The sequence below is a fragment of the Podarcis vaucheri genome (assembly GCF_965113315.1).
Source record: "Podarcis vaucheri genome assembly, chromosome: 10".
In the NCBI taxonomy this organism is placed as follows: domain Eukaryota; kingdom Metazoa; phylum Chordata; class Lepidosauria; order Squamata; family Lacertidae; genus Podarcis; species Podarcis vaucheri.
Genome location: NC_138748.1, coordinates 69,041,367 through 69,063,475, shown reverse-complemented (window position 1 = coordinate 69,063,475; position 22,109 = coordinate 69,041,367). Strand labels below are relative to the sequence as shown.

At 48.8% G+C, this 22,109-nt stretch overlaps 1 protein-coding gene and 1 long non-coding RNA gene across 2 annotated transcripts in view; both read right to left on the bottom strand.

The window, feature by feature from the left end:
• The window catches only part of LOC309541524, a 130,037-nt gene extending 120,869 nt beyond the window's left edge, over positions 1-9,168 (bottom strand). Inside the window, exon 1 of the long non-coding RNA XR_014223793.1 lies at positions 8,961-9,168. This is a non-coding gene — a long non-coding RNA (uncharacterized lncRNA). The remainder of the gene's footprint in view (positions 1-8,960) is intronic.
• UCN3 (urocortin 3) lies at positions 7,923-17,757 on the bottom strand. The gene is made up of 2 exons (XM_082239349.1): positions 17,505-17,757; positions 7,923-8,801 (listed from the first exon to the last, which is right to left on the bottom strand). The coding sequence occupies exon 2, from the start codon at positions 8,789-8,791 to the stop codon at positions 8,312-8,314; it is 480 nt and encodes a 159-aa protein (XP_082095475.1). The 5' UTR covers positions 8,792-8,801; positions 17,505-17,757; the 3' UTR covers positions 7,923-8,311.
• Between the last annotated feature and the right edge of the window lie 4,352 nt (positions 17,758-22,109).

The following is a 22,109-nucleotide window of genomic DNA, read 5'->3' as shown; positions in this document are numbered from 1 at the left end:
GCCTTGGACTGCCGTGGGGGACAAGCCCCTCTTGAAATGACCATGTTGTAAGATCTGGACTCCCTGCATGCAGACTGAAGGTGTAAATCATAGAATCATAGAATCATAGAGTTGGAAGAGACCACAAGGGCCATCGAGTCCAACCCCCTGCCAAGCAGGAAACACCATCAGAGCACTCCTGACATATGGTTGTCAAGCCTCTGCTTAAAGACCTCCAAAGTAGGAGACTCCACCACACTCCTTGGCAGCAAATTCCACTGTCAAACAGCTCTTACTGTCAGGAAGTTCTTCCTAATGTTTAGGTGGAATCTTCTTTCTTGTAGTTTGGATCCATTGCTCCGTGTCCGCTTCTCTGGAGCAGCAGAAAACAACCTTTCTCCCTCCTCTATGTGACATCCTTTTATATATTTGAACATGGCTATCATATCACCCCTTAACCTCCTCTTCTCCAGGCTAAGCATGCCCAGCTCCCTTAGCCGTTCCTCATAAGGCATCGTTTCCAGGCCTTTGACCATTTTGGTTGCCCTCCTCTGGACTTTATTCTAGGTGAATAAACTGTATTTCTTAAAGCTACGACAGTCTCCACCATGTTTAGAGGGCCATAGGTACTAGCCATCCCAGATATATGCCATTTTCATCCTAAGCTCATGGCTAAAAATAACCCACAGGTAAGGAGGCAAAACCCTGGTTTTCCACTCCCAACAGTCATTTTTGCAGCTACCGAACAGGCACATTCCACAACGGGCTGTGTTTGGGGTCACCCCCCTAAATATTTCTGGTCTTTCTGAAGATGGGTTTTACCCTCAAGCCTGCTGACACCTACACCTCCTCTTGCATGGTTGGTGTCATTTGGGGGTACATAAGCAGTGGCACTCACAACCTGCTGCAAAATTGACCCGTAGCTCAGTGGTAAATTTCCTGTTTTGCATGCAGAGGGTCCCAGGTTCAAGTCCTGACATCTCCAGGAAGGGCTGAGCATGAATTGTGAAGAGGCAATCAGTGTGGACAATACTGAGTTGGGTGGACCAATGGTCTGACTCCTGAAAGATAGCTTCCTATGTTCCTGTGATGGCGTGATGCCCTTCTGCTAATCTATCTTTGAAGGTCAAACTATGGAACAAAACAGGACTATTGATTTTAGGTTGCAGGAGGGACGGACCTGTCTCACTCACTTTTAATATTTCTACAGTGCTGGTTTTGTGCGCTTCATTGTTCCTTCTAATAGGGAACACCATGGGTGCGTGCCAACATGATTGTAGTCCTAAACAAAGCCACTTTTATAGGGTTACCAGACGTCTCCGTTTCCCCGGGACAGTCCCCGGATTTGCAAATAAGACCGGGCAAATTCCATCCCCGGAATGTCCCCGGATTTCATTGAATGTCCCCGTAAACACAGCAGCGGCAGTCTCAGCAGCCCGGAGCAGTTGGCTCTGGCTGGGTTCAGGAGCTGCTCAGAGGTCCCCATATGATGGTGGTGCAAGGGATCTCAGATGCAACTTCCGGGCTGCCTCCACCTTCCCTGACCCCGGCAACTAAACTGTGATGGGAGGCTTCATGCTGCCTATCGGAGCAGCCTCCCAACTCCTACTTGCGTGCAAGCAGGAGCGGGGCAGGGATCCCCACCCCTTCCTGCTTGCACGAAAGTAGGAATGGGATTGGGGCTGCTCCGTTGGAAAGGGAGGCATTGCGCTGCCTGAGTGATCCCTGACCCCTCCTGCTTGCACACAAGTAGGAGTTGGGATGGGGCTGCTCCAAAATGCAGTGTGAAGCCTCCCTTCCCAGCTGAGCGTTCTCTGCCCCCTCCTGCTTGCACACAAGTAGGAATGGGATTGGGGCTGCTCCGATGGGAAGGGCGGCATCGCATTGCCCAAGCCTCACCGCCGCTCTCAGCCCTCCTTCTCCGCCTTCCATGCCTGACCCACCGCGCACTGCTTCCCCACCACCCCCACCGAAGAACCCACAACTCAGGGGCTGCCCAGGCTCATGGAAAAAGGTGATAGAAGCCTCAGAGGAAGGGGGAATGTGGCGGTTGAGGTCAAGGCGGTGCCTGCCCCTCTGCCACCGCCATGGCTGCAGCATCAACGTCCCGAACATGTAGTATTGATTGATTGATTGTGTCCCCGGAGTCATTGATAAAAATCTGGTAACCTTACACTTGGAAAGGAATGAGGGGTATCAGCATGTTGGGGAGAAACGCCAAGCTTTGCAGAAGTGTAAAAAATATTTTGCCAAGATGGGGGGGGGGACGGGGACGAAACTGCGGAATAACCAGCCTCATATAACCAACATGCTAAAGTCGAATTAATGCATGAAGGAGTTAATACCATGGAGTAAGCTATTGCTGCCAGGCTTAGCTATGTCACTTCCCTTACCTTGGGAGGAAATAGGAAAGTCTACTGTACCTCCCAGTCTACCTGAGAAACTGGTTGCTCCAGCTCAGCCACATGGCTCTCACCAGGCACTCTTGAGTTTCACTGCCTGTGCAACTTTTCCGACTGATGTATGGATAAGCACATGAACCAGACCTTTGAAGAGTTTGTAAGTAAACCCATTTTTAACTTACCAAACATGTGGTCTTTTCCTATTGTGAGGGAAGAGGGAAATTTTGGGATTCACTTGGAAGTGAATATTTTGAAGTTCCAACAGGCTATATTTCCACGCTTTCCTTTGCTGCATATTTTGTGACTTTAAATCTCTGCTGGACTTCTCTCACCAATGAGTACTTGTCCCATACTTTGGTCTTGGCATCTAGGAGTTATCCTACACACACACACACACACACATATACACACATACACCGGGGTACTTCTGGTACTGTTCTGGAGGCCTGTTCGCAACATGAAAAGCGCGCAACCTGCAGCGGCGCATCTGTGCACACACGGGTTGCGATTTGCCGCTTCTGCGCATGCGTGCGACGTCATTTTGTGCTTCTGCGCATGCGCGAGCAGCGAAACCCGGAAGTAACCCTTTCCGGTACTTTCAGGTCGCTGCGGGACGTAAGCTGGAAGAACGTAACATGAAGCGGACGTAACATGAGGTAGGACTGTGTATATATATATATATATATATTTGCTTTCATATATACACACACACACAGTGGTACCTCAGGTTAAGTACTTAATTCGTTAAATGTTTTTAAAAATTTTCTTTGGATTTTTTGTATGTGGGGGGTGGGGGTGGGATGGATGTTTGGTTGGGCTTGGGGAATTATTATTTTTTATTTTGATGTTTTTGTAATTTTTACATTTTTTGTTTGTATTGTTTTATTGGTTTTGTTTGTTTGTTTAAGGTGTTATTTTGTTTTTAGGGGGAGGGGTCAGGGCTGCCGGGGAGTGGGTCCCAGCCCACAAAATGGCTGGGGCATGTTCCACAGGGGGGGATGCACTGGGACAACCGATCTCAGTGATCACGGGTAGGAGGAGGAGTTACGCTAAGACCAGACCATGTCATTACAGAGGAGGCAGGTTTAGTCGTTGTCTGAGGACTATCCCTGCCTCCGGGTCTGGTCCTGACCGGATGGATACTAGAATCAGCAAGGGATACCCACATGACCTGAAGGTGCTGCTGTGCAATGCCAGGTCAATGATTCATAAGACCACTGCCATCCATGACTTGATCATGGATGGAGGATTTGACCTGGCATGTGTAACAGAGACTTGGTTGGGTGAAGCAGATGGGCCTGTTCTTACCGCTGCTTGTCCACCAGGTTTCTCTTACGCACAGCAACCCAGGTTATGTGGGCAGGGAGGGGGGGTTGCAGTGATTTTTAGGAAGTCATTAGTTTGCACCAGGCGTCCTATTGGGAAGACCCAGTTTTCTGAGTGCATGTTCTGGAAGTTGGGCAATAGGGGCAGTACAGGATTCCTTTTGGTGTACCGACCTCCCCGCTGCGCCAAGGATTCCCTGCCCGAGCTGCTTCAGGTCGTGGCGGATGTTCTCCTGGAGATACCTAGCTTGGTCGTCCTGGGGGATTTTAACATCCATGCCGACACGACCTTACAAGGGGCCGCTCGGGACTTCGTGGAAAGCATGGCCTCCATGGGGCTGTCCCTGAATAAGTCTGGCCCAACCCATAGCCGTGGACATGCCTTGGACCTGGTGTTTACCTCTATGGATGTTGGTGATCTGACACTAAGTAAAAGCGAAACGAAAGAAGTGCCATGGTCAGATCACTTCCTGGTGCAACTGGACTTCTCTGCGACCCATCCCCTCTGCAGGGAGGTGGGACCAATTCGGATGGTCCGCCCCCGCCACTTAATGGATCCAAATGGTTTCCAGAGAGTGGTAGGGGATGCTTTATCCCATGTTGATGGCCTTTCAGCTGATTCCCTGGTGGCCCGCTGGAATGTGGAGTTAACCAGGGCTATTGACTGTTTGGCTCCGAAGCGCCCTCTCCGATTGCATGGAGCCCGGACAGCCCCGTGGTTTTCCACGGATCTGAGGGCAATGAAACAATCGTTGAGACGGCTAGAGCGCCGGTGGCGGATAACTCATTCCGAATCTGACCGGACACAGGTTAGAGCTCAACGTCGAGCCTACCAAGTGGCGATAGCGACGGCGAAGAAGAATTTCTTCACCGCCTCTATTGCATCTGCAGAAAACAGCAGCAGGAGACTTTTTCAGGTGGTTCACAATTTAGCGGAACCACCTGCAACATCGGGGCCCAGTACGGGCCACATGTTCTCCTGCAATGATTTCGCAAAGTTCTTTGCAGATAAAATCGCTCAGATTCGGGAAGAAGTAGACTCCACCGTGGGAGCAGGGCCGGGGCGGGAGAGTGCAAGAGTTCTGTCTAGTCAAGTTGAGTGGGATCAATTCCAATCTGTTACCTCCGAGGATGTGGACAGGCTGCTTGGACGAGTGAAACCAACCACCTGTCTCCTGGATCCTTGCCCATCCTGGCTTATAAAAGCTAGCCGGGAAGGACTGGGCGATGGGCTTCGTGGGGTGGTGAATGCTTCCCTCCGTGAGGGAGCCTTCCCAGACCCGCTGAAAGAGGCGGTTATTAAACCGCTTCTTAAAAAACCATCTTTAGATGCGGCCACGATGGCCAATTATCGCCCAGTCTCAAATCTTCCATTCTTGGGCAAGGTGATTGAGCGAGCGGTTGCCGAACAACTCCAGGCACGCCTGGAAGAAGCGGACCATTTGGATCCCTTCCAGTCGGGATTCAGGCCTCATCATGGGACTGAAACTGCCTTGGTCGCACTGGTTGATGATCTCCGGCGGGCTAGGGACAAAGGTGAGAGCTGTTTCCTAGTTCTGCTGGATCTCTCAGCGGCGTTCGATACCATCGACCATAGCATCCTTCTGGACCGTCTTGGGGGGCTGGGAGCTGGGGGCACTGTTATACAGTGGTTCCGCTCCTTCCTCCTAGGCCGTGTTCAGAAAGTGGTGGTGGGGGATGAGTGTTCAGACCCCTGGGCTCTCACTTGTGGGGTGCCTCAGGGTTCTGTCCTCTCCCCCATGCTTTTCAACATCTACATGCGGCCGCTGGGAGAGATCATCAGGAGGTTTGGGCTGGGTGTTCATCAGTATGCGGATGATACCCAGCTCTACCTCTCTTTTAAATCAGAACCAGTGAAGGCGGTGAAGGTCCTGTGTGAGTGTCTGGAGGCGGTTGGAGGATGGATGGCGGCTAACAGATTGAGGTTGAATCCTGACAAGACAGAAGTACTGTTTTTGGGGGACAGGAGGCGGGCAGGTGTGGAGGATTCCCTGGTCCTGAATGGGGTAACTGTGCCCCTGAAGGACCAGGTGCGCAGCCTGGGAGTCATTTTGGACTCACAGCTGTCCATGGAGGCACAGGTCAAATCTGTGTCCAGGGCAGCTGTTTACCAGCTCCATCTGGTACGTAGGCTGAGACCCTATCTGCCTGCGGACTGTCTCGCCAGAGTGGTGCATGCTCTGGTTATCTCCCGCTTGGACTACTGCAATGCACTCTACGTGGGGCTACCTTTGAAGGTGACTCGGAAACTACAACTAATCCAGAATGCGGCAGCTAGACTGGTGACTGGGAGCGGCCGCCGAGACCATATAACACCGGTCTTGAAAGACCTGCATTGGCTCCCAGTACGTTTCCGAGCACAATTCAAAGTGTTGGTGCTGACCTTTAAAGCCCTAAACGGCCTCGGTCCAGTATACCTGAAGGAGCGTCTCCACCCCCATCAGTCTGCCCGGACGCTGAGGTCCAGCGCCGAGGGCCTTCTGGCGGTTCCCTCACTGCGAGAAGCAAAGCTACAGGGAACCAGGCAGAGGGCCTTCTCGGTAGTGGCGCCCGCCCTGTGGAACACCCTTCCAGCAGATGTCAAGGCGATAAACAACTACCTGACATTCAGGAGACATCTTAAGGCAGCCCTGTTCAGGGAAGTTTTTAACGTGTGATATTTTATTGTATTTTTGGTTTTTATGGAAGCCGCCCAGAGTGGCTGGGGAGGCCCAGCCAGATGGGCGGGGTATAAATAATAAATTATTATTATTATTATTATTATTCCAGAGGTCTGTACTTAACCTGAAACTGTTCTTAACCTGAAGCACCACTTTAGCTAATGGGGCCTCCTGCGGCTGCCGCACCACCGGAGCACGATTTCTGTTCTCATCCTGAAGCAAAGTTCTTAACCTGAAGCACTATTTCCGGGTAACCTGAAGCGGATTTAACCTGAAGCGTATGTAACCACTGTGTGTGTATACACACCAACTGAAGGGACGCGGGTGGTGCTGTGGGTTAAACCGCAGAGCCTAGGGCTTGCTGATCAGAAGGTCGGTGGTTCGAATCCCTGTGACGGGGTGAGCTCCCGTTTCTCGGTCCCAGCTCCTGCCAACCTAGCAGTTCGAAAGCGCTTCAAAGTTCAAGTAGATAAATAGGTACCGCTCTGGTGGGAAGGTAAACGGCGTTTCCATGCGCTGCTCTGGTTCGCCAGAAGCGGCTTAGTCATAGTGGCCTCATGACCCGGAAGCTGTACGCCGGCTCCCTCGGCCAGTAAAGCGAGATGAGTGCCACAACCCCTGAGTCGTCCGCAACTGGACCTCATGGTCAGGGGTCCCTTTACCTTTACCAACTGAAACAAAGTGGGCAACGCAGCCTCTTTCCCCAAAAACCTATCTATTTGCACCAACAGAAATGATGTGGGCAACCCAGCCTTTCCCCCCCAAAACCACTCGAATGTCTGCTATGGGGAAATGATGAGAAAATAGGGAACGGAGAGGGGTGTGTGGAATGGAATATCTTTGTGAAGGGCAAGGTTGGCTGGCAGCTGAACAGGAAAACTTCACTGAAATGTTTCGTTACATAATCGAACGGGCAGCAATGAATGTCTGCCACAGGCTATGAGAAGCAAGGACCATCAATGGCCTGAGAGAGCTGTTTGGGCAGCTTCTCCGCCATCTTCCCTAGAGCTCCGTGTGACCTGTGGGAAGTCAGAAATGGAGGGTAACACAGTTGGCCTGAGGGGATTCTTGCCACTCCACATTTTATAGGATGTATTCGTTTTTGTGTTTTTCACGGTAAATCACCTGGATGCCTTGGCGGAAAGGCAGTCCGTAACCCCAGTAAATAAATATGTACCGTATTTTTTCCATCTATAAGATGCCCCCATGTATAACGCGCCCCCTATTTTTGGGGAGACTCTGATTTAAGAAAACGGGAAGATCTATCCATCTATAAGATGCCCCCAAATTTTGGATCTTATTTTTAAGGGGGAGAAAACCTAGTCTTATACACGAAAAAATACGGTATATCAACGGGCCGGAAAAGGCTCTGTCTAGGCCCAGAAAACATGGCGGACTCTTCCTCATGCTTTCTCTCGCTGAAGTAGGCAGGCAGGGCACCGAGGCAAACAGAGAGCCCCCTGCCTTTGCCGGAAATGGAAATAATAATAATAATAATAATAATAATAATAATAATAATAATAATAATTAGAAACTCAAGAGAATTTGCTTTAATGAGGGCCTGCGTCATGTGATGTGAACAACTTCCCACCCCACCCCTCATGGTCATTTTTTTCTTTTTCTTCTTCTTCTGGTATGTTTTTTGTCCCACAACACAGGTTTCCACTTGAGGAGAACTGGGGTTGGGATGGGAGACCAGGGTGCGAGGGGAGAGAGAGACAGAGAGACAGAGAGATGTACGAATGCTAGATAGCTGGAAGGCTTGGCGAATCTACAGCGCTTATATAACATAGTACAGCGGACAGTTCCGTCTCCGGGGGTCTCGAGGAAGGGAAGGCTGGCCGAGAAGCCCCCTTTTCCGCCGCCACCGCCACCCTCGCGGCCACCTCGGCCTTCACCCGGACCCCTCCCTCCCCGGCCCTCATCACTTTCGCCGGCCGATCTGCGCCATCAGTTGAGCATTGGCCTCCGCCTTGGCCCTCATGTTCTTGGCCTTGGCGATGCTAAAGAGGATGTTCATGATGTTGGTGGGGACGTCGAGCGAGAGGGTGACCTTCGAGCGCCGGTCGCCCTTCGCCGGTACACCTTGGTACACCTTGCCTTTCCCTTGCGCCTGGGCAAGGTATCGGTAGCGGGTGACGGCCGGGAACGTCCTTTTGTCCTTGTCCTCCTCGGCTTCCTCTTGGGTGTCCTCCACGGAGAGGTCTTCTTCGGCCACCCGTGGGTACTTGAAGCTCCTCTTGCCCAGGACGGAGTTCTCGCCCGGGAGACCTTTCCGAGCCTCCGACAGGGCGGCGTCGACGCAGCCGAAGATGGACTCAGCCTTGTACAATTTGAGCGAGAGGCTCGTCCGCGCAGCGAAGAGGATGAGGAAGAGGATGAGGAGCCTGGGGCGAGTCATCATCCTGGAGGCCCTGCGCCACAAGGAAGGGAAAAGAGGCACATCAGTTTGGGGGCAATAATAATAATAATAATAATATTCTTTTATTTATACCCCGCCCATCTGGCTGGGCTTCCCCAGCCACTCTGGGCGGCTTCCAACCAAATATTAAAATACAGTAATACAGTGGTACCTCGGGTTAAGTACTTAATTCGTTCCGGAGGTCCGTACTTAACCTGAAACTGTTCTTAACCTGAAGCACCAATTTAGCTAATGGGGCCTCCCGCTGCGCCGCCAGAGCACGATTTCTGTTCTCATCCTGAAGCAAAGTTCTTAACCCGAGGTACTATTTCTGGGTTAGTGGAGTCTGTAACCTGAAGCGTCTGTAACCTGAAGCATATGTAACCGGAGGTACCACTGTAAATCAAACATTAAAAGCTTCCCTAAACAGGGCTGCCTTCAGATGCCTTCTAAAAGTCCGATAATTGTTTTTCTCTTTGACATCTAGTGCGAGGGCATTCCACAGGGCGGGTGCCACCACCGAGAAGGCCCTCTGCCTGGTTCCCTGTAACTTGGCTTTTCGCAGTGAGGGTACCGCCAGAAGGCCCTTGGAGCTGGACCTCAGTGTCCGGGCAGAACGATGGGGGTGGAGACACCCTTCAGGTATACTGGGCTGAGGCCGTTTAGGGCTTTAAAGGTCAGCACCAACACTTCGAATTGTGTTCGGAAACGTACTGGGAACCAATGTAGGTCTTGCAATGGATGGACCCAGTGCAAATCTGTTGAGGGCTGACGGCAAGAGAGTATGAATGGACGAATACAGACAAAGGGATTTTGACTGGATCCATGATCAGGAAGGATGGGCAGATCGGGCTGTTTTTGTTTCTCTCTGCCTTTCACCCTTCCCTTCGTAAAATCAGCCTGCCCCCTTTCCACATGGAAAGCCCCCGTGAAAATCTGTATCCTATTGCATGAGTGTTTCTCCTAATATGCAATTTTTTTCTATGCAAATTTGTTCAGTACAGTACATGCATTTTTTAAAAAGCAATTTGTTCTAACATAAGCATTTTTGTACTCTCCGGCACTTTGAAGCCAGAATGCAGGACGCCATCTTTGCGGACGCCATCTTCCCGTTCTTATCGCGAGGGCACGGTGGCCATTTTGGTAGCCGTGACCTCGTGCGAATTTGCACCGTGGTTCCCTCCAGAAGCGCTTTCCCCAGGCATGACGCCCCAAAATGTGCATTTTGGGGCATCGTGTGAGATCGCGGCCCAGGAAAAGTGCTTTATTCGGGGGGAAATTGTGCCACGAAATCATGCAAGAGCAACCAAAATGGCCGCCATTCTCTCACGATAAAAAAAGGATGTCCAGTTTTTTCGGGACACTTGTGGGATATGCATTTTTGTAATCTCCCACCTCAGAATATACAGGACTGCGGCCAACTAAGAATAGGAACAGACCCACTGAAATTAATGCCCCGAGTTATTTTGTTTGTTTGTCTATTACATTTATATGGTTCTTGCCCTCCTCATTTAATCCCCACAACAGCCCTGTGAGGTACGTTAGGTTGAGAGGTCGCCATGGGAGTTTTATGCTGAGTCGAGATTTGAACCCTGGTCTCCCACTTCCTAGTCCGACACTCTAACCACTGCACCTCACTGTCTCTCTCCTCACCATTAATTTAAATGGGTATACTCTGTGTAGATCTCGCATTGGAAATGGTTGGATGTACTTTCTCCTAGCACACTCCCATTCTTCCGCTGGGGAGCTGCAGAGCAAAATTAGAAGAAGAATGAATTTCAAAAAATATATACATATTGTATGTTCGATATGTTCAGGATGTGCAAAATTGGTGGGTTCACATGAAAGCGCCAACCAAACGGATCTCTTCCCCACTACTTAACTATCCGTCCTTTTTACCGTATCGCCGAAATAGTCCTCTCAATACAAGATAACACTTTAAAAAACAAGTTTCTTTTTTCTTTTTAAAACCCCACATCACTCACATTTTGCATTTTAACACGGCAACAATTCCCCCCCCCCCCATTTAAGTGGATGCATTATTCATCTTTCACATTAGCGGGAAGTAGTTGGAGCGTTTGATAACAGGAAACCCCAGAACGAAGGAATGTTCTTAAGTGTTCCTGGTTTTTGGAAAGGAACAACTCAGGACCGCAATATTTCAAGGACCACCTCCCTTTATGAACTGACTTGGACCCTGTGATCATCATGCGAGGCTCTTCTTCGTGTTGCCTCCTTCATGAGAAATATGGAGTTTGGCAACATGAGATTGCCCCCTGTTTGTGGAATGCTGTCCCCAGCGAGGCTCACCTGTTGCCTTCATTATACAGTGGTCCCTTGCAAGACGAAAAGAATCCGTTCTGTGATTCTCTTCGTCTAGCGTTTTTTTCCGTCTTGCGAAGCAAGCCCATTGAAGGATTAGCGGATTAGCGCTATTAGCGCTATTAGCGGCTTTTAGAGGCTTTTAGCGGCTTATCTGCTGATTGGATCAGCTGATAAGCGGTTTAGCGCTATTAGCGGCTTTTAGCTGCTTTTAGCTGCTTTTAGGGGCTTATCTGCTGATCAGATCAGCTGATAAGCGGCTCAGAAAAAAGGGGGTGGGAGGGAAAAAAACCAGCAGGAACTCGCAAGACATTGTCGTCTTGCGAAGCAAGCCCATAGGAGATTCGTTTTGCGAAGCACCTCCAAAACGGAAAACTCATTCGTCTAGCGAGTTTTCTGTCTTGCGAGGCATTCGTCTTGTGGGGCACCACTGTATATCTTATATTATCATTATATGATCATTATGTTATGCATTTTGTGTTTTGTATTGTAAGCTGCCCTGTGATTTTTGGATGAAGGGTGGTTTTTCAGGGGTCAGCAAACGTTTTTCAGCAGGGGGCTGGTCCACTGCCCCTCAGACCTTGTGGGGAGCCGGACTATATTTTTTTTTGGGGGGGAAAGTGAACGAATTCCTATGCCCCACAAATAACCCAGAGATGCATTTTCAATAAAAGGACACATTCTGCTCATGTAAAAACATGCTGATTTGCGTACCGTCCACGGATCAGATTTAGAAGGCGATTGGGCCGGATTCGGCCCCCAGGCCTTAGTTTGCCTACCCATCGTCTATTTAAATAAGGAAGGAAGTTGTGGTTATTGGGCTCCACCTAGTGGCCATAACTGAGAACAGCAATGTATATATATCAGTGAGCCATTCAGAAAACAGTAAATTTGCTTTTGCTGGGAATAAGGGAGCTAAGTAGAATTTGCTTCATGAGTCCTGTTGTGTGTGCAGAAAGTTCCCCTCATCTGTGGAAGAGCAGTGAAATGTATGAAGCCTGCCTCAATACATATTCCTCACCAGGGCTATTTTTCTTGAAAGAGAGGTGCCAGAACTCACCATGAACTCACCCTCGTTCTCCTATAATGGCAATGGCACCCACCTGAGAGGTGCTGGAACTGAGTTCTGGTGAATTCCAGCTGGAAAACCCCCCAAACCCTGCTCCTCACTCATCGCCCTCCTGCGATATGAAATGGCACAATTCCTGGGGAAGTTTGATACTTAGGAACACAGAACATTGCTTTGTACTGAGTCAGACCCCTGGTCCACTGAGCTCAGTATTAGCTACACGTTGAAGCTTCAGGCACAAGAACATGTTGCAGGAATTTATGTATGGGTTGGGGGGGGTTGCCCCTCCAGCAGATATCATGCACATGCAGCCCACTACCAAAACCAGCACAATCACTTTTGTGACTTTTGTGACTTGTCCCCACAAAACACTTCATCGCAGTTTCTTCCTAACTATTCAAAGGTCCTTTGCTGCACAATACCAAATGTAAGAATTCACTGATAAATGTATCTATGTACTGGCTCACTGGGAAAACGTCAGAAATTCATATAGACAGGTGAGCTCAGGTACTCAGCAGCCCCTCTGCCTGAGGGATAATCCCTGGCATCCTGATACCTGAGTGCCAGACAGGTAGCCATTCCAGAAAGAACAAACCCAGATGAAGACAAAAGGGTGGGATTCACTTGGCTGGGAAACAGGGAAATGTAAATATCTCTTTTGTTCCACTTGATGGGTGTTTGGTGGAGGGCAAGGGGGACCATGGGGCAGGGTCCAGGATGCTCAGATTCCTGCCACCAGACCTCCCCTTTCATGATGCAACTATGACATATTAATGACGTAGTTTGGAGGGTGTAACACGGGGATTAGCAGCTAATAAAAGTTTGGGCTCTCTTTTGTTGGGGCTTCCATCTTGTTCCACCTTGTGGCAGGTGGGAGTCCTGTCGCAACAGTCTTCAATAAAGACCAAGCCTACTGGCTGCTGTTTTGCTCTGGGATTCCCGGCTGGTGTCCTTGTTTTTTGTCCAAGGGAGCCCTCAGATTTCTCCGTTAACAAACATAAGGGCTCTTCTGGATTTGACCAACGGCCCATTTAATCCAGCACTCTGTTTTCACATGCCATCATGACTGGTCACCATTTATAACCTTAAATGTGTCGGGTGTATTGAGGATCCCAGCCCAATGTTTCTGTGTAGCAAAATATTGGTGCAGGAAGTTTGCAAGAATTGCTGCAGAGAGACTCCTTCCTTGCCCCTCTTATAAGCAACATAAAAGCTGCTGTCACAATCTGCTTACTTATCAGTGCTATAAAAGACAGACATCTTATAGCTAGCTGCCTTATATAAAAGTCAGACTATGGGTCCAAATATTTATTGTCTAGGGACGCGGGTGGTGCTGTGGGTTAAACCACAGAGCCTAGGACTTGCCGATCAGAAGGTCGGCGGTTAGAATCCCCGTGATGGGGTGAGCTCCTGTTGCTCAGTCCCTGCTCCTGCCAACCTAGCAGTTCAAAAGCACGCCAGTGCAAGTAGATAAATAGGTACCGCTCCGGCGGGAAGGTAAATGGTGTTTCCGTGTGCTGCTCTGGTTCGCCAGAAGCGGCTTAGTCATGCTGGCCACATGACCTGGAAGCTGTACGCCGTCTCCCTTGGCCAATAAAGCGAGATGAGCGCTGCAACCCCAGAGTCAGCCACGACTGGACCTGACGGTCAGGGGTCCCTTTACCTTTACCTTTATTTATTGTCTAACACTGATCAGCAATGCACACTTCGTTGCTTTATACCGGCTTTGCAATGTGTTCACTTTCAACCGTTAGCCTCTATAAATTCTTTATCCACCTTGCAGTAGAGAATTATTCATTGCTATGTATTTTATAATGTATGATCGTGTTGCTAGGGATGGTGTGCACTTAAAAAACCCAACCCAAAACATCTGAAAATACTACTGCCATACAGTGGCGGCTGCTTATGCGATTGTCGCCATGCGATTGCGTTGGAAAGTTTATGATATTTTTTGCGAATTGCCATATTTTAATCGATAGTTTGATTCGTGCAGACTTTAAATGTTCATACAAATAGAGTCGTGTTATTTGCTGGATTGCTTTGCAAACGAATTAGTATTTGATTAAGAACATAGGAATCTGTGCCACTGAGTTCCAGCCCCTTCCCAAAGGAAAACCACCAAATATAGGTTATTGACCCAGCAAGGTTTCTAATATGACATCAGCTCTGTCGCTCACAAGCCAGCTTCCTTAACCACCCTGCTTTCGAACCTTCTCCCTCGACAGAACATCTTGAGCACCCTCAAAGCTTTTAAATTCTCACCAGCTCTCTACTCATCCTAAAATCTCCTCTCCTCACTATCCCCTCCCCACTGCTTGTTTCATGGAATCTTAAGGGCAATAAATCCCAGCTTTGTACTCAGTCAGGCTGCAGAAAGAGAGACAGAAGCTTCTGAAAGAGTGGAAGGCTATACAGTGGTACCTCAGGTTAAGTACTTAATTCGTTCCGGAGGTCCGTTCTTAACCTGAAACTGTTCTTAACCTGAAGCACCACTTTAGCTAATGGGGCCTCCTGCTGCCGCTGCGCGACTTCTGTTCTCATCCTGAAGCAAAGTTCTTAACCCGAGGTACTACTTCTGGGTTAGCGGAGTTTGTAACCTGAAGTGTATTTAACCTGAAGCGTATGTAACCCGAGGCACCACAGTACTGCAGAAGAGAAAGCATAGTTTGAGCACACTTATTTTCTATTGCCCTGCTGGGTAATTAAAAGTGGAGAAGACAAAATAAGCCTGAAAAATGAGGATCCTTCTCCTTTCCACTGCCCCACGATAGGTAAGCTTACTTTGACTCTGTTGGAGAGAGATTAAAGAAATTCTACAGGGACATCTGCTAGACTGGAGCAAAGGTCTATGTAATAATAATAATAATAATAATAATAATAATAATAATAATAATAATAATTTATTATTTATACCCTGCCCTTCCTGATTCAGAAAACCGGGCTCAGGGCGGCTAACAAATTTTAAACCCCTAATTGATGCAACAAAAAACAGCTTAAAATACAGTATAAAACGTGAATAACAATAAATTCAGAATTCAAAAATCAATTTAGGAGGGAAATCCATCCAATAAACATTAGATGACCACCAGGGCTAGCTGGCTAGTCATAGGAAGGTGTTTTATACTGAGCCAGACCAGTTATGCAGCTAGTTCAGTACTGACTGCATTGACTGCCAGTAGCTCTACAAGGTTTCAGACCAGGGATATTCCCAGCCCCACCTGGAGATGTTGGGAGTTGAACTTAGGACCTCCTGCATTCAGGGCAGACACTCTGCCCCTGAGCTACAGCCCTTCCAGTTGGAAAAAGGTTTGGCAAAGTGCATCTTTACAGTAGACACGTACTCCACTGGGAATCCTCCAAGCTATCGCCATCTCCAGCCCCTGCCCAGCAACTAGTCCTTCCAAGAACACGTTCACAGGAAATCATTTTAGCCTCTGTGCCTAATGCCAACTGATAGATCTATGTGGGTTTATCCATAGTCCATTAGAAGCCTTTCAGATCTGGTGGCTCTGGCCAAAGTGGCCGTGAAACCCACAAGCCGGCGATGCTTTTGCAGCAGAGATTGAGGAGTCTGTGACTCTAGGGATGCTTCTAGGCTACTGTTCCATTCACCCCTATTGGCTGTGCTGGTTGGTGCTGATGAGAGATGGAGCACAGCAAGATCTGGAAGACGAGAACTTCCCCATCCCTGCACTGCAGTGAAAGAAAGGTCCTTTCCTTGCGTCTGCCCTGATTCGAACACAGGTCCGTTCCATTGGGTGGTCCTTGAGGTCTAGTGTTGCAGGCAAGGAAGGAAAACTCATTCCTCTCTCTGTCCCTCTCTCTGCTTTCTCCGAACTGCTATATCTTTTAAAAACTACAAAACCTCTAGCACAACCTTCAGCAGCTCTCCAGGTATCTTGGACTACAACTCCCATGAGTCCCAGACATTTGCACATGGGCTAATGGGAATTGTAGTCCAAAGCATCGGGAGAGTCTCACACTGGGGGAGACTTCTCATCCTTAGTCTCTGCCACCACCCCCCCATTTAAATGAATAAAGAAACTCAGATTCTGGGAATACTTATGCAAAACTGGCCAAAGAAGGTTGTGCAGGGTTCGGTCTGGAGGCAAACTTCTGGTGCTCCTTTGCATGGTCTGAGAATTCAAGGTGGCATCAAAACTGCATTGCTTCTATTGTCTCTCTCCAGCAGTTTAGCCACGCTACAGTTGTGCGAGCTCTTTTACCCAAAAACCCAGCAAGACCGTTTTGACTGGGGATGACAGCTGGACCAAATGAAAAAGCACAACTGCACTCTGAGAAACGATGCCTAATGGTCACATACAACCTTCAGCTGCCGTTTAGAAGAAATGCAAAGGAAACCTGGGAAATCTGAGAAGAGACAGCCGTGGGATGACACCATGGACAGCGATTGGCGGGGTGCGAAGGGACTTGTTCGTTTCCTATGCTAAAAGCATTGCAGGTGTGTTGAAGGCTAGAGAACCCACAGTCTCCCTAGGCAGCTTCTTATTCCATTCATTACTGGATCACTTGGAGCACAGCCTTTGACAGGAACCATAGAATTGTAGAGGTGGAAGGGACACCAACGGTCATCCAGTCCACCCCCAGCAAGGCAGGAATCTCAGCCTGTGGTCCCCTTCCAGTTTGAAACCACACCGGACCCTGCTTAGCTTTGCAAATGCGCTCGCAGTTTTAACAACCTGCTGTGGGCTCCTGCAGCACCCATTCATTTCAACGGGGGCAAGGGCATTCCCCATCGAACTGTCTTTACATCTGCTGCATCTAATTTTTAACCCTAAATCCACCTGATTCACCATTTCCTCCTGTTGCCACTTATCCTCAGTAGATAGCAACCATTCCCCCTCCAACTGCCCCTTTAAAATATTATCAACCCCCCAAACCTTTCTTCTTTCTGGAGTTAAGCAACTTTCTTCCATCCTTTCTTATCACTTGCTTCTTGGAGCCATGATGATCTTTTAAACTATTTTTTTTGTTCTTGCCGGTGTCCGCTTCGGAAGAGAGTATAACGATTATTTATCGCACGAATCAAAGTCCACCTTCTAGGTGACTGATGTCGAAACTACACTTCAGCCCCAGAGATGCTGCTTCTCTTAATACTCTTAAATTAGTCTCCAGTATTAAAACCAACGCTTCCTTTATTTCCCCCCTCTTTTCTTTTTTACCTGCCTGGAAACTCTGCGACCTGCAAGGCACACTGGAGTATTAAATCTTTTTCCGTTCCGTTTTTAAAAAATATTTATTTTGCAAGCAAAGTCTGACCGTGCTTTCCCCCCTAAAAGAAGCAGGCTAACGAAATCCACTTACCTGCGATTCTGCTGTGTAGCTAGGAGAGTGTGAGCCCTCTCAGTCAGTGCTGCAAGGAAGCTCTCTCAGGATGAGAGAGACACATTAAACCTGAACTTCAATCTTTTCCCTGGCTATGATTGTTGTTAAAGAGCTGGCAATATGGGGGTGTTTCCCCCCTCTTTTATTCTCTCTATGGAAACACCTCCTCTCCTCTCCTCCCCACCTCACTGCTTCTCTTCAGTATATATGGGGGAAAAAGAAAGAGAGAGAGGAAGCGATCACGGGGTTTAAAGCGTAAATCCAAAGAGGTAGGGATCTTATTAGGACATGATTTCATCTGAATGAAATCAGAAGAGCTGGTGACGTCACGGAACAGAGGCACCCTCCCTGTTCCTGTTTTTTTTTTTGGGGGGGGGAAGGTTCTTTCAACACCTTACATCAATGGACACAAGCCACCTTTAGCCCTAACCTACAGAGCCTAGGACATGTCGATCAGAAGGTTGGCAGTTCGAATCCCCGTGACGGGGTGAGCTCCCGTTGCTTGGTCCCTGCTCCTGCCAACCTAGCAGTTCGAAAGCACGTCAAAGTGCAAGTAGATAAATAGGTACCACTCTGGCGGGAAGGTAAACGGCGTTTCCCTGCGCTGCTCTGGTTCGCCAGAAGTGGCTTAGTCATGCTGGCCACATGACCCAGAAGCTGTACGCCGGCTCCCTCGGCCAGTAAAGCGAGATGAGTGCCACAACAACCAGAGTTGGCCAGGACTGGACCTAATGGTCAGGGGTCCCGTTGCCTTTACCTAAAAATAGGGCCCTGCCTCAGTTATCTCCCTTCCTTCCTTCCTTTGCCTATCAGAAATAATATCGCAATGGCTCAAACAGGTGCAACTGAAATGATCAAGGTGTCAAAGCGCCTTCCTTTTGGAGGAAGGCGAACGTTTTTGGTGGGGGTGGTTGTTTAGATCAAGGTGGGGGAAGCTGTCGCGAAGTCACAAACGGCACAGAGAGGTGATTTTGTTCTCCTTCTCTCGTAATACAGAAATCCATTGAGATGGATTGGCTGCGGGTTTGGGAGGACTATCCTGAGGAGAAAAGACTGTAAGGAGAGCAGAGATCAGGAAGAAATTAAATCTGTTTGCCTCTGGATGAGAAACTGTCCAATTGACAATTATGCAACGTGTGTTTTTGTGTATAAAATAGAGAAGGGTGAATGTGTCAGTTTCAGTTCCCATCAATTTCTCATTTTTCCAATCTTCAGTTCCATAGCTGTCAACGTTTCCTTTTTTTAAAGGGAATTTCCCTTATTCCGGATAGGATTCCTCGCAAGAAAAGGGAAAAGTTGACAGCTATGCACTTCTCCACATTTCCATGTTAGTTTGTGATTTTTAAAAAGTCTCATGAAAATTCACCTGCATTTTAGTGCGTATCCCTCCTCATATCCACCTCTTTCCATGCAATCTTTTTTCTAATGTGCGCAATTTTTTTGCAAAGAAAATGTCCCCTTCTTCTTCTTCTTTGGCGATCACTCGTAGCCGAGTAAGATTGTCTTCCATAAACGCGCTTTTAACAAGGAGTCCGTAAGTGACTGTGGAGGCCAATTCTGGATCCACACATCCTTCCACAGTGGGTACATTGGTTTCTGGGCAGGAGTTGATCATGGTGTGGATTTGCCAAGACTGCCTTCCTCTTAGCATGTTTCTCCATTGTGTCCTGAGTTCGAGTGTCTTCCAAGCCCATGACACCTTTGGTAAAGGCTGTTCTCCAACTGGAGCACTCACAGGCAAGTGTTTCCCAGTTGTTGGTGTTTATACTACATTTTAAAAGATTTGCCTTGAGGCAGTCTTTAAACCCTAATATATTGTCCCCTAATATATTGTTCAAAAGGGACGCGGGGGCGCTGTGGGTTAAACCACAGAGCCTAGGACTTGCCGATCAGAAGGTCGGCGGTTCGAATCCCCGCAATGGGGTGAGCTCCCATTGCTCGGTCCCTGCTCCTGCCAACCTAGCAGTTCAAAAGCACCGCAAAGTGCAAGTAGATAAATAGGTACTGCTCCGACGGGAAGGTAAACGGCATTTCCGTGCACTGCTCTGGTTTGCCAGAAGCGGCTTAGTTATGCTGGCCACATGACCCGAAAGCTGCACGCCGGCTCCCTCGGCCAATAAAGCGAGATGAGCGCCGCAACCCCAGAGTCGGCCACGACTGGACCTAATGGTCAGGGGTCCCTTTAAGTAAAGGTAAAGGGACCCCTGACCATTAGGTCCAGTCGTGACCTCACTTTATTGGCCAAGGGAGCCGGCGTACGGCTTCCGGGTCATGTGGCCAGCATGACTAAGCCTGGCGAACCAGAGCACAGAAACGCCTTTACCTTCCTGCCGGAGCGGTACCTATTTATCTACTTGCACTTTGACGTGCTTTCCAACTGCTAGGTTGGCAGGAGCAGGGACCGAGCAACGGGAGCTCACCCCATCGCGGGGATTCGAACCGCCGACCTTCTGATCGGTAAGTCCTAGGCTCAGTGGTTTAACCCACAGCGTCACCTGCGTCCCTGGGATCCCTATACCTTTACCTTTAATATTAGTTCTCACTAATATATACATTTTTAACGCCCACTATGCCACAGCATATGCGGTTTTTTTAGGTAGGTTGCTTGGGTGGAGAACCACATTTTGGTTTGTGTAGTTTAAATGCAAACTGCATCCAGTTACTCCCCTCTCCCTAGTCTGTACTGCCTCTGAGAGCACAGCCTGCAAGAGTCTCAATGCTTTTCTGTGCTGGAGAGCCATATTATTGCTGTGACGTAAGAGCTACCCCACGATGGGGCTCCCATCCTGAGGAACGCTGTGCAAAGCTGCTATCTACATGCCAGACATGAAGGCTTCAGTCCAGAGATGATTTTGTCCGTGACATCAGAACGAGAGGATACAGTCCATTAAGGGAAAGAAAAGATTCAGAAACCCATCGTATCTATTTTATCACTCCCAATCAGCCTCAAGTGCAAATGAGAAAAACTCTAGCCGGTATTTGTGAAGTGTTACTTTCTGCTTTCCTTTGGACCACATATGCCAGGGGTCAACAAACTATGGCCTGCAGGCTCATAAGGGATGCGGGTGGCGCTGTGGTCTAAACCACAGAGCCTAGGGCTTGCTGATCAGAAGGTCGGCGGTTCGAATCCCCGCAACGGGGTGAGCTCCCTTTGCTTGGTCCCTGCTCCTGCCAACCTAGCAGTTTGAAAGCACGTCAAAGTGCAAGTAGATAAATAGGTACCACTCCGGCGGGAAGGTAAACGGCGTTTCCGTGCGCTGCTCTGGTTTGCCAGAAGCGGCTTAGTCATGCTGGCCACATGACCCGGAAGCTGTACGCTGGCTCCCTCGGCCAGTAAAGCGAGATGAGTGCCGCAACCCCAGATTCGGCCACGACTGGACCTAACGGTCAGGGGTCCCTTTACCTTTTACTTTCTGCATTCGTTTGGACCACATATGCCAGGGGTCAACAAACTATGGCCTGCAGGCTTGTTTTGTCTTGCTCGGAAGGGCAGAACCCAACAAATGGGTTCAAGTTACAAGAAAGGAGATTTCAACTAAACATCAGGAAAAAACATTCTGTCAGTAAGGGCTGATGAACAGCAGAACAGACTCCCTTGGGAAGTGGTGGACTCTCCTTCCTTGGAGGTTTTGAAGCAGAGCTTGGATGGCCATCCGTCATGGATGCTTTAGTTGAGATTCCAGCATTGCAAGCGGTGGGACTAGAGGACTTTTGGGGTCCCATCCAGCTCCACGATTCATTCCAGAGCTCCTCTTATATCCCATCCTTCCTCCAGATCAGAGCCCAGGACAGCTTACAACATGTAATATAAAAGGTATATTTATATGCTTCCGAGCACAATTAAAAGTGTTGGTACTGACCTTTAAAGCCTTAAATGGCCTCGGTCTTATATACCTGAAGGAGCGTCTCCACCCCCATCGTTCAGCCAGGACACTGAGATCCAGTGCCAAGGGCCTTCTGGCAGTTCCCTCACTGTGAGAAGTGAGGTTACAGGGAACCAGGCAGAGGGCCTTCTCGGTGGTGGCGCCCGCCCTGTGGAACACCCCCCCACATCGGACTACCAAGCAAAACTATCAAATCTACTCCAAGACCCTACCTACCAACCTATAAAAACAGATCCCACCACCTATCTGGAAAAAACCACCAAATCCAAAATAAAAGCCTCTCCTATCAGTGAAGAAATCCAGCTAAGAATCATCCCCAGAGAAAAATCATCCAGATGCCCCAAACTCTACGGTCTCCCCAAGATACACAAAGAAGGAACACCACTCAGACCAATAGTCAGCTCCATAGGCTCACCTCTACAAAATCTCGCTAAATTTCTCGCTAAGCAACTTCAGCCCTATGCAGAATCCATCGCTTCACACGTTACTAACTCCTTCCAGTTCATAGAAACAATAAAGAAGCAATACCTACATCCCGATGACCTACTTGTGAGCTTCGATGTTGTATCTCTCTTCACTCAAGTGCCCATTAATGAAGCCTTGACAGCCATTCAAAACAAATACAACCCCCCCAAATACATCCTGGACCTGACCAACCACTGCCTAACCAACACGTACTTCATCCACAATGGACAAAGAT